At 30.4% G+C, this 12,437-nt stretch overlaps 1 protein-coding gene across 1 annotated transcript in view; it reads left to right on the forward strand.

Annotated features, from left to right (window-relative positions):
- Nucleotides 1-221: 221 nt before the first annotated feature.
- Nucleotides 222-12,437, forward strand: part of LOC129230455 (uncharacterized) — a 192,830-nt gene continuing 180,614 nt past the window's right edge. Inside the window, exons 1-2 of the mRNA XM_054864853.1 lie at nucleotides 222-252; nucleotides 3,472-3,692. Coding sequence (XP_054720828.1) covers nucleotides 222-252; nucleotides 3,472-3,692 — 252 coding nt within the window. The remainder of the gene's footprint in view (nucleotides 253-3,471; nucleotides 3,693-12,437) is intronic.

The raw sequence follows: 12,437 nt of genomic DNA on the forward strand, positions 1-12,437 counted from the left end.
AAATGCTACATTTAGCGGCTTTTTTACAGTGCGGTTTTGGAGGTTTTATAGAAATTTTGAATGTGTGCTCATAAGATTTTTTAATACTACTATATCTTGTGTAATGGTCAGAGATGTCTGACTGCGATGGAGAGGTACTGGGTTCGAATCCCGGTTTGGGCATGGATTTAATTTCTCTCTTCTGGCTGTCCTTTCTGTGTGTGAATGTTTTTGTGCTGTAAATGGTTGCTTATCCTATAAACGGGTCTTTTGGTATGTGTGTACTATGTAAGTCGGATTTCACACCAAATTATGGCACAGTTAGGAAAGTGAAGCAGCGCACTCCAAACTGTTAGCCTTGCTGGCACACGACAGCAACAATACTACTATAGGGTCATTCCATAGAAATGTCAACCTCAACCTCAGAAATTTTTTTTCCACAAAGTCTTAATTGTGACCTATCATTTCATTCAGCATACTTTCTAGTACATAAATACAGTACCAGTTTGCAAAAATTTCATTCGGTGTTTTTCTTCTGGCTCTAAACGTTCGAGGTTGTAGAAAAGGCTTAGCATATGCAAAAAACATGCGTCTAAGTTTTCTTGTGTAATATAAAATTTTTTGAAAATCTTTAAAAAAACTAAGTTTATTCAAAATGATTAGATGTTGGCCCAATAAAATTGATTGTTCTTTTTGCATACACTATAAGATAAGTATTTTAATTAGTTTGGTTATTTCACTGGAAATATTTACGTTACGTTAGTCACGAAAATGTACTGTTTTCTGCTTAAAAACTAAACCAGATGATTGAACCAAACAACACTTCTTATTTTCTTACATGAGTGTCATATCTACTAAAAAAGTGCAAAATAGTTATTTTAGCATCAGTAGATATAAAATAGTTAGTGTGACTAACGTAACATTTGAGCTGTGACTAATGTAACAGTTTGCATGTGACTAACGTAACATTTTTAAAAAGACTACTAATATTTAAAACTTATTTAATCTAATGTAAGTTTTCATGAACAATTTTGAATATGTAGGCATTCTATATCGATTAAAAATATAAAGGGGGAAAAATACCAGTAATATTACATTGTAGACCTTCTGTTTACTTAAAAAAATACTTTTTTAAAGGTCTTTATAAAGATACTTCCAATTTAAAGAATTATTAAAGGAAAAAGGTGAGTAAAGCAAAATGAGTACTCTGCTGAATATGCATTGCACACAAGAATCCAAGCTTAAGAATTAAGATAATAGAAATACAGTCTTAACAAAGAAGAACGTATCTATTTTTTAGAAAATACATCTCCCAACTATTATTAAAATGAAGTAATGGCTGCTCGTTCGAAAACATTTGAGGATGTCACGTGATACAGTGACAATAAGCTCTGCTGCTGAAAATTCAGAAAATGCAAGATTGCTATTTCAGAAAATGCAAGAATGATTATTTAGAAATTCAAACACTTGCGGTGATATCTGGAATTAAAACGCATTCTGCAAAAACGTTCGAATATTTTTTTTTTTTCAATATTACATTTTAATTCAAAAGGATGCAAAACACTATTCGTCCGATGAATCAGTAAACCTTAAAATATAATATGCCACTGAAAAGTACTACGGAGTTTCTTATGACGATAATTAGTATATTGGCAGAATACTAGAATTCGGTGAAACTATCAACTTGCATAAAGTTATTTTTTTAAAAGAGAGATATTTAGGATTTAATTATCCCAAGAATGATGTCATTCAGTTTCTAAAAGCAGTTTTTTATTTGTTCATTTTTTTCGCACATTCAAATTGAGTTAATTGAACTGAATCCTTCCATTCAATTTCTTACACTAATATAGAAAAAAAAGTAAAGAAAGAACCTTAATGCAACACAAAAAAGGTTCCCAAAAAATGTAAAAGTAATATAAGAGCAAGAAGTTAATTATAAAAAGTTTTTTATATGCATTCGTTGCTTGTTATTCGATGGTTACGTTAGTCACGTTACGTTAGTCACACACAGTTTTTAGTAAAAGTACAATTAAGGGTCGAAAAATATTCATCTGTAACAAATCTGTAGTACATTTTAAAAAATAGATTGTTTACCTCTTACAAATATATCGGCTAATTTTAAATGCATGCGTAAGTTTCAGAAAAATTTGTCTCGTAACATAAGCATTGTTTCTCAGGGTTGCAAAAATGTTACGTTAGTCACGATGCCTTTTTTGGTGAAAAAACACCTGCCAGCACTTATTTTGCTTCAAATTCTTGGTAGAAATGAAAAATAGTCACCTTGTACATTTTAAATCTGCATATTAAACCAAAGCACATTTATTTTTACTCCTGGAGTAAGTAAAAAGAGTTTGAAAATCAGCTGCGAATGTTACGTTAGTCACTATGGAATGACCCTATAGTGTTTTGATAAGTATTTTAAAAAAATCGTCAACCTAAATCTCCAAAAAAAATCATGTGTATCTAGAAATACTGAATATTAGTGTATGTCAAATAATTATCATTTTGAAACACAATGCTTTCAGCCTTTATTTTTAACAAAAAATCTTTTGAACTGTGGGCAGATTGCTTATACACTTATAAATAAATTTCACGCATGTAGACTATCTAACAAAATCACTCATCAGATATCTTCGATGATAAAAAAAAGAAAGAACAAAAAGGAAAAAATCAATTGTATCCTATCTCCTTCTCTGTTTTCTTCTGTGATCATGATTGGTTTTCTTTGATGCATATCTCACACTTAGAAAGTGAATGGAATACATAACGAATGTGATCGAGCGATTTGGAACTTTTCTTGGGACAGCGCTGCATTATCCATATCAGCCCCAAAGGAATTTATTGCCTTCGAGAGCAATATCTAAGCACGTTTCTCTTCTTTCGTTGGGATTGAAAGTACCTTTGGCTAATCACTTCCGGTCGGGGAGTTTACTAAAGGAAATTTTTTAAGGAATTATAAAATAAACCTTTTGCATCGGGTGCAAGATGACAATTATTTGCATGATATCTTAGAAATTTTTGAAAATGTCGTTGCATTATCGAACATTGTCTGTCGTGTTGCAACATCGATGAAAAAACATCGATGTTTACAAATTATAGAAACAAAAATATATAATCTTTTCAGCAAGATAAAAAAGTTTCGTTTGCTTAAACTTAAAGAAAAAGGGTTTTAAAAAATACCTATTTTATTCTGTCAGCTCAAGTGCAAATTAAGTCACTGCGTAGAAACTGAATGACAGAGGACCAAAGTTGAAAACTTCATTTTTTTAAAATTAATCAATTAATTTTTTATTTAATGTTTTCAATTTATTTATTTACTTATCCTAATTTTTATATTTTATTTGTTTTTAAATTTATTGATTTATTTCTTTTACATTGGATACACATTTTACGGGCTAAAATTGAACTCCATTATTAGTGAATTTAGATGCATTATTTATAATAATTTACCAATTTCCATTGTTTTAAATATTTGTCGTTTTATTCTTATAGGAAAACTGATTTTTCGCAACCCATTGCATGATCCAAGAATATATGAGCAAGCACCACCGGGCGTTCACGTAGCAACAGTGCATGCTTACGACCCAGGAAGGAAGTCTGTACAGTACAATTTGTTGGATGTCAGGGACCATATATATTTCAGCGTAGAATCATCATCAGGAAATATAACAACAGCAAAGCAGATTGATAAGAAAGTTGGAGAATCATACGAGGTAAAGCGTATCTTGTATATTTTATTATTTATATGTTTTAGTGTATTTAAAAAAATGAAGATAATGTGAGTTTTTTGTAAAAATGGTGGAACTAATTTTTTTAAGTGAAATAATGTATACAATGCAAATCTTTTAACCATCGAAAATGTTCAAACAGTCAGATGTTGTCTTTAGAAAATTTTCAAGAAAAAGATCGTACCCAATTAAGTATCAGTATTAATATTGGTATCATTTACCTAAAGCACAAATCCAGAAAATCAGTGAATTCTTTAAAAGATCGCAAAGTTGTTTGGGCTGAAAAAACTGAAAGAAAAATACTATTTTTTACAACAACTCTTCCGCTTGGTAAAAGATAGGAATGGTTTCAAACCAAACTGTTCGCAATTGGCTCCAGACCAATTATCTTACCAAACGACGCGACGTCTTAAGAAACCCATGCTTTAGGAACGTTAAGTTTTCAAACGTATTTTGGAATGTTCTAGGTCAACACAGTTTACGTTAGCAGCAAGGCAAGGTGTCTGTAAGAAATTGTACTAGAAACGTCACACAAAACATTTCCAGTCATCCAGGTTTCGTTACCAAAAAACTCCTTAGGATCTTCGAAGCCCACAACATTTTTTTTTTTTTTTCATTTTTTGAGACATACCTTGTGGTGTTTTTCTTCCCCTACGGTATTTCTCCACTCTCTTCTAGATTTTTATCGCTTGTTTTTAGGGAATTTAGAGAACACAATCATGACATCCGATATTTAAAAACCTTTTTACCTCTATCTATGTGTCAACCAGAATATTACTTTTTTAAACTATGAAGACTTCCATATAATTCGTACATAGCTAACAATAACACATATTTGCAAACAACTTTTCAGAATGACAAAATATATGTAATAAAATATTTAATAGTAATGTGAAGTTCGTATTCTAGTTAAAAAGGAATACACTATCTCTTGTCAAAAAAGTCACATTATATTTTTATTATGGAACTAATAATGTGACTTACATTATCTAAAAAGAACTGTATTACTTCCGTTAGTAAAGATTAAAGAATTATTCAGACAGAGTCAACTTACGAGAATTCATATTTTGATGCAATTTTCTGTACTATAATATGCTTACATGATTTTACAGTAAGATAAACTTATAAAAAAATTCTAATACCAACGAAGCATATCTCATGGAATATTTAACATTTAAGTTATTATCGGATTCTAGTTTTAAAAAGAAAATATTCTATCAAGATGAAGTATGTCTTTAAAAAAGCAACTTAAGAAATTATATATGTATATTTCTTCAATATTCCTTGTTATGACATGTCATTTAAAAACAACATAAAGTTAAAAACTTACAACTTTTAATAACTTCAAAACATATCTCATAAAAGATTTAACATTCAAGAAAATGTCGTATTCTAGTTAAAATATCAATATACTATGTAGTTTCGAAATAAACTATAACTGCATATCATTTTAAAGAACTGCTTAAACTTATTAATAGAATGGTCTTATTTTTAACAAGGATCCTTTATTGATTTAACATTAAAATAACCCTCACACACTATCTCCAGAAAAAGAAAGCAAGAAGCGTTTTACGCGGAAATCTTAAATACCGCATAAATTTTCCTTTTAACTATCGTATTTTTTTCCATTAAAAAACTTCATTCCCTCTTTTCTATTCGCATTCAGATTCCTGCGAGTTTCTAAAATACAATCCGTAGATGTTCCAGCAAGGAAACTCATATACCTCTACCCACAGAAATGAGACATAAAATCTACCATTTTCTTTTTGAGAATATCGAACTCCGTATCGATTTTCTTAGCTTTAATGGAACAGTGTAAAAATATTCTCATTTGTGTTTCGCTCTATCTTTCTTAAATATTACAGCATAGTATTGACTTGAACCGATTTCAAAAAGTAAGAAAAGTTTCAGATGACATACTTTTCTTCAACGGTTAATGTCTTGGAAGTTTTCAAATAATATTTATACGGAGAAATTACCCTTTATTTGAAAACATCAGAACCTTTGTAGAAAATCAAGAGTAATTTTTTACTCTCCAAAGTGTTCTTTTTCATTTCTGTGTCTCCCTTTTTTTACCGTGGTAAATGATTTGAGTATCAATATAACTTAATGAAAACATTAATATATTTAGGTTTTGAAGTTTTTGTTTTCATTACTATGAACAGCGGTATAAATTGGAGCAGACGAATAAATATAAGTTCTGCTATTGATATAGCTACTTAGAAAAATATCACTGTTTATGTTTATAGATTTTTGCTATTGCATGCTGTCACAAAAAAAAGTATTTACGATAAATTTTAAAACTTTGAAAATCAACCTAAAAATGAAAAACAACTCCAACAAAACATCAGATGTTGCTGTTTATTCAACCATAAGGATCAAATGTTTCATATTGATTATGTTGAATGCATAGACTAATAATAAGAGTAGACCGAGCTTTCCCAGACTTGCTGATGAAAAAATTGGTTCATGGATACATCATGTGACTGGTGGGAGGCTTGGCGAAAGCTTTGGCAGCATGGTTGCTAGATGGCAACATTATCTATAGTTTGGCACTCGACATGTATTTTAAGACGAAATGTGTTTTCATTATATTTTTTTTTTCCAGGCGCAGAGAATGAACTGTTTTTCTTTTAGTTATGCATTATTTAATTGTTTGATTATTTTTAATGGCGTAAACGTTTTGCGCTAACGCAAAAATGTATTAATCGGTATCTTAAGTTGAAATTGTTGGTAAAAATCGTACCGTTTGCCGATTCTTTTCGGGCGCTTTCATCTTCAATTGCTTAGAGAGTTATTGAAATTGAATAAAGAAAATGCACAATACTATCTAAACAAAAAACCTCACTATATTAACAAAATATTTACAACTTAGAATAATAAATTTACAACTCGGACTCCATAAAAGATCATTCTTTCGTGTTCCATCAATTCTATTTATTTTATTTCTCGCGGGCGTTGATCGTCTGCTACGATCAACGCTGTTGCTAGGATATCCACCAGTCACATGGTTTGGTTTATGAGCAACAAAAGGGTTGCCATAGCTCGGTCTATTCTTATTATTTGTCTATGGTTGAATGATAATAAAGTATTTATCTCTTAGTAACATTCTTACTGATAGAAAGCAATTATTTATTAAGTTCATGAATCTTCACTCAGTCCCATTTTTTAGCCTACTGTATCAAATATTCTATACTGATCATGTTAAATTATTATAAAGTATTTATCTCTTAGCAACTTGCTTACTGATAGAAAGCAATGATTTATTAAGTTCATGAATCTTCATTCAATCACATTTTTTAGCCTACTTTTCCGTAAAGGTAAAAGAATTAATAGTCCAATCCGAACCTACTTTTTTTTTTGTTCAAAAGATCACAGCAAGGACACCCCATTCTTACACTGCACTTTCTGGTTTGAACAACTTTTCGTTCAATTTTCAACAGTTAAAAAAAATAACATTAGTTCCTACAGGTAAGCAAGTGTAGATCCAAACTTAAAAGGTCAATTTGCTTCAAACTTTGTTGGAAAAAGCTCTTGATAAAAAATATTCATCGAAAAGGTTCTTTTTTTTTAAATGGCATTTTTGATCAGTTCTAAAAACGTTAACATTAGCGTCTACGGGGAAAATATCAATATTGATCTCAAATTTAAACCTAGATTTGCTTCAAACAAATTTTGTTGGAAGTAGCTGAAAAACATATTAAAAAAATTTAAGGATATTTTTTTAACAATTAATTTTTTAACTCTAACGACAATGGAAATATTTTGTAAATTATGGATATGTTCTCAATTTTTTGTTTCAAGAAATGGAAAAATGCTTCCAAGAAAAATCAAATTACAGTATTCTCTAGACTTAACATTGACGCGAGTTAGAGATAAATAAAACTGAATCAAAATAACATTTTCAGTCTTAGCTTCTTCAGAGAATACTGATTAGATACTAGAATGTCGATATTGGTCTATGGGAAAGTAGGTTCGTTTAGTTCTTGGCGGAGCTTTTTGTTTAGCTTGATATTGAGTGACGATGTCAGTAATTTTTTAACTGCAGATTTAAACGCTATTAGCTTTCAATTTCATAACGACTACACTTATTCCTCTAATTCTTTTTAAGATAATACTTTATCTAATAAATACTTTGAAACACTGATTCAAAATGGAATTATTTATGCATCCTTTGGGAACTTTTGTTTGCCCAAAGCTGTGAGCAATGGTATATTAAATTTGTGAATCATCACTCAATCACTTTTTTACTTCGATGATGGAGTGACGACGCCTGTAGTTTTTGACTGTAAATTTAGACGTTATTAGCTTTTAAATTCATAATGATTACAACTATCCCTTAACTTCATTTAGGAGAATGCTTTTTCTAAAAATAACTTTTAATCACCGATTCAAAATGATATTATTTATGCATTACAAAGTGTACACTTTGGGTTCCACAAAAAATGAGCAATGATTTATTAAGTTCCTGAACCTTCACTCAACAACACTTGTTTAGCTCGATATTAGAGTGCAGATTTAGACGTTTTCAGCTTTTAATTTTATTACGACTACATAGATCTCTACATAGACTCTATTGTAGAAAACACTTTATCTAATAATGGGTCATTCCATAGTGACTAACGTAACATTCGCAGCTGATTTTCAAACTCTTTTTACTTACTCCAGGAGTAAAAATAAATGTGCTTTGGTTTAATATGCAGATTTAAAATGTACAAGGTGACTATTTTTCATTTCTACCAAGAATTTGAAGCAAAATAAGTGCTGGCAGGTGTTTTTTCACCAAAAAAGGCATCGTGACTAACGTAACATTTTTGCAACCCTGAGAAACAATGCTTATGTTACGAGACAAATTTTTCTGAAACTTACGCATGCATTTAAAATTAGCCGATATATTTGTAAGAGGTAAACAATCTATTTTTTAAAATGTACTACAGATTTGTTACAGATGAATATTTTTCGACCCTTAATTGTACTTTTACTAAAAACTGTGTGTGACTAACGTAACGTGACTAACGTAACCATCGAATAACAAGCAACGAATGCATATAAAAAACTTTTTATAATTAACTTCTTGCTCTTATATTACTTTTACATTTTTTGGGAACCTTTTTTGTGTTGCATTAAGGTTCTTTCTTTACTTTTTTTTCTATATTAGTGTAAGAAATTGAATGGAAGGATTCAGTTCAATTAACTCAATTTGAATGTGCGAAAAAAATGAACAAATAAAAAACTGCTTTTAGAAACTGAATGACATCATTCTTGGGATAGTTAAATCCTAAATATCTCTCTTTTAAAAAAATAACTTTATGCAAGTTGATAGTTTCACCGAATTCTAGTATTCTGCCAATATACTAATTATCGTCATAAGAAACTCCGTAGTACTTTTCAGTGGCATATTATATTTTAAGGTTTACTGATTCATCGGACGAATAGTGTTTTGCATCCTTTTGAATTAAAATGTAATATTGAAAAAAAAAATATTCGAACGTTTTTGCAGAATGCGTTTTAATTCCAGATATCACCGCAAGTGTTTGAATTTCTAAATAATCATTCTTGCATTTTCTGAAATAGCAATCTTGCATTTTCTGAATTTTCAGCAGCAGAGCTTATTGTCACTGTATCACGTGACATCCTCAAATGTTTTCGAACGAGCAGCCATTACTTCATTTTAATAATAGTTGGGAGATGTATTTTCTAAAAAATAGATACGTTCTTCTTTGTTAAGACTGTATTTCTATTATCTTAATTCTTAAGCTTGGATTCTTGTGTGGAATGCATATTCAGCAGAGTACTCATTTTGCTTTACTCACCTTTTTCCTTTAATAATTCTTTAAATTGGAAGTATCTTTATAAAGACCTTTAAAAAAGTATTTTTTTAAGTAAACAGAAGGTCTACAATGTAATATTACTGGTATTTTTCACCCTTTATATTTTTAATCGATATAGAATGCCTACATATTCAAAATTGTTCATGAAAACTTACATTAGATTAAATAAGTTTTAAATATTAGTAGTCTTTTTTAAAATGTTACGTTAGTCACATGCAAACTGTTACATTAGTCACAGCTCAAATGTTACGTTAGTCACACTAACTATTTTATATCTACTGATGCTAAAATAACTATTTTGCACTTTTTTAGTAGATATGACACTCATGTAAGAAAATAAGAAGTGTTGTTTGGTTCAATCATCTGGTTTAGTTTTTAAGCAGAAAACAGTACATTTTCGTGACTAACGTAACGTAAATATTTCCAGTGAAATAACCAAACTAATTAAAATACTTATCTTATAGTGTATGCAAAAAGAACAATCAATTTTATTGGGCCAACATCTAATCATTTTGAATAAACTTAGTTTTTTTAAAGATTTTCAAAAAATTTTATATTACACAAGAAAACTTAGACGCATGTTTTTTGCGTATGCTAAGCCTTTTCTACAACCTCGAACGTTTAGAGCCAGAAGAAAAACACCGAATGAAATTTTTGCAAACTGGTACTGTATTTATGTACTAGAAATTATGCTGAATGAAATGATAGGTCACAATTAAGACTTTGTGGAAAAAAAATTTCTGAGGTTGAGGTTGACATTTCTATGGAATGACCCTAATAACTTTAAATTAAGGATTCAAAATTGCATTTTTTATGCATCCTAAATTGTAATTTTTTTTTGTTACACAAATTAGTGAGCAATGATTTATTAGGTTAATGAATTTTCACTTCGTCACAGTTTTTATTTCAATGTTCGAGTGACTAAGTCAGCAGATTCAGTCGTTTTCCGCTTTCAATTTTATTAGGGGTACAATTATCCCTCTAACTCTAAGAGAATACTTTAATAAATACTTTAAATCACTGGGTCAAAATGGCATTTTCATGCACACTAATATTTACACTTTTAGTGTACAAAACAATGATCAATGTTTCAATAACTTTATGAATCTTCGATCAACCAGTATACATAGAGCCCTGTTAATTAACTTTGCTTAGAAAGTTCACAATGCTATTCGAAATTCTCCGAACTACGGGGTTGTCAAGTGAGCTTTTGGGCATGAGACTAGTTGCTACCACTTCCTCCCCCTCGTGACCATTCATTTAACCTAACAGGATATTAGAGAAGTATGTGGAGGTACTAATACATCCTGTTGAAGCATGCTGGAAAATCTATTATGTACTGTAACTGTGCTTTAGTGCATATTCTATCGCACGTGTCACACGCATATATATCGTCCGTTTCGTTATGAGTAGGTAAATTCGTAAGGATCTGTTATCCATTATTTCGTGCTAAAAGACAAGTCACTGGACAGTATTCGTGATCTTTAGATCCAGAATTCGAGCAGTTCGTTTGCTAGGTTGCGTGTAAGAGCTAATTTTTGAGAGAAAACTATTGGTATTTGGAAGTGGTATTTGGATTTTTTTTTGTCCATTCATGTTTTGCAGAAGCAACTGCTGTGACTTCAGTTTTTCTTACTCTAATGATAAAAATAAAATAAAATAAGAAAAAAATAGCCTGAATTCGTTTCTGACTAATTTAATTAACATTTTCCGCTATCTAGTTTGAGAAAAAAAACTTCCAAACTGGCAAAAAAAAAGCTTTCGAAGTAAAATAAAAATGCACGCAGCCGATTTTGCCTACTACAACTTTATAGTCCTTGAGTAAAAAAGCGTAAGTAACGCTACATAAATATAATAAAATAAAGTAAAATCAGAATAAGCAGAGAAATCATCCAAAACTCCAAAAAGAAAAAAGACGTAAGCCTGCAATATAAATATCCATTTTTTTAATTAGAAAATGGGTACAAAACATTTTTTGTATTAAAATAATATATTGAAATCAAAATAATTAACACTAGAAAGACGGAGGGGCCTGTGTCGCCCCTCGCGTAGTTTGTTGTTTAATAACTCGGATAATATCTAACGGAACTTAATGGAATTTTCTGACTTTTCATTATATGACACTATTTGAATGCTTGTTTAATCATTTAATCATTCGCCTCATAGTACTGTTAATATTGATCCTTATACCTAGAAAGACGGGAGGGGCCACAGTGGCCCCTAAGCATTTTGACAATTAAAAAATTTGTTTTTTTCCTTTCTCCAAATTGTTGTAGCATAAAAAAATGCCATTCACTCTAGTTTAACCTGTAACTTCCTCTTTATGCAGCCGGTTGGATATCCAAATGCTACAAACAGTACCGACTGCTTACCATCCTAACGGTAGCCATTGCTCTTAGAAAGGAAAACTAATTCAACCTTTTGTCCAGCATAGAAAGAAAAACTAAAAATAATTAAGTACTAAGTTTTTATTTAGTCATGAAAGAAGGTGGATCAGGCATGTGGACTCCCTCATCAAGAATTTTTAAAAGAATTCACTCCAAAAATGGGTAGGGACCACACTGGCCCCTTCAGTCTTTCTAGGTATACAGAAAATGTCAGTCGTTCTAGTGTTAAATAGTTTCTAACTCATACCTTACCATATTCTTCAAAAACAGTTTTTTAATGTATAGTTTAAAATTTAAATAGTATGGCTCATGAATTTTCAAACAACTGTGGACCCTCACGTTTTGAAACCTTTAAAACTTGGCCTTTTCTGAGGCCTGTGATTTACATTAGCATGTAAATCACATTTTACATTAGCATGTGAATTACATTAGCATTTACATTAGCATGTGATTTACATTAAGCATAGGACATAATTTGATTAAAGAATTTAATGTTTAATTTCCTTCATCGC

The sequence above is a fragment of the Uloborus diversus genome, chromosome 9 (assembly GCF_026930045.1).
Source record: "Uloborus diversus isolate 005 chromosome 9, Udiv.v.3.1, whole genome shotgun sequence".
In the NCBI taxonomy this organism is placed as follows: Eukaryota; Metazoa; Arthropoda; class Arachnida; order Araneae; family Uloboridae; genus Uloborus; species Uloborus diversus.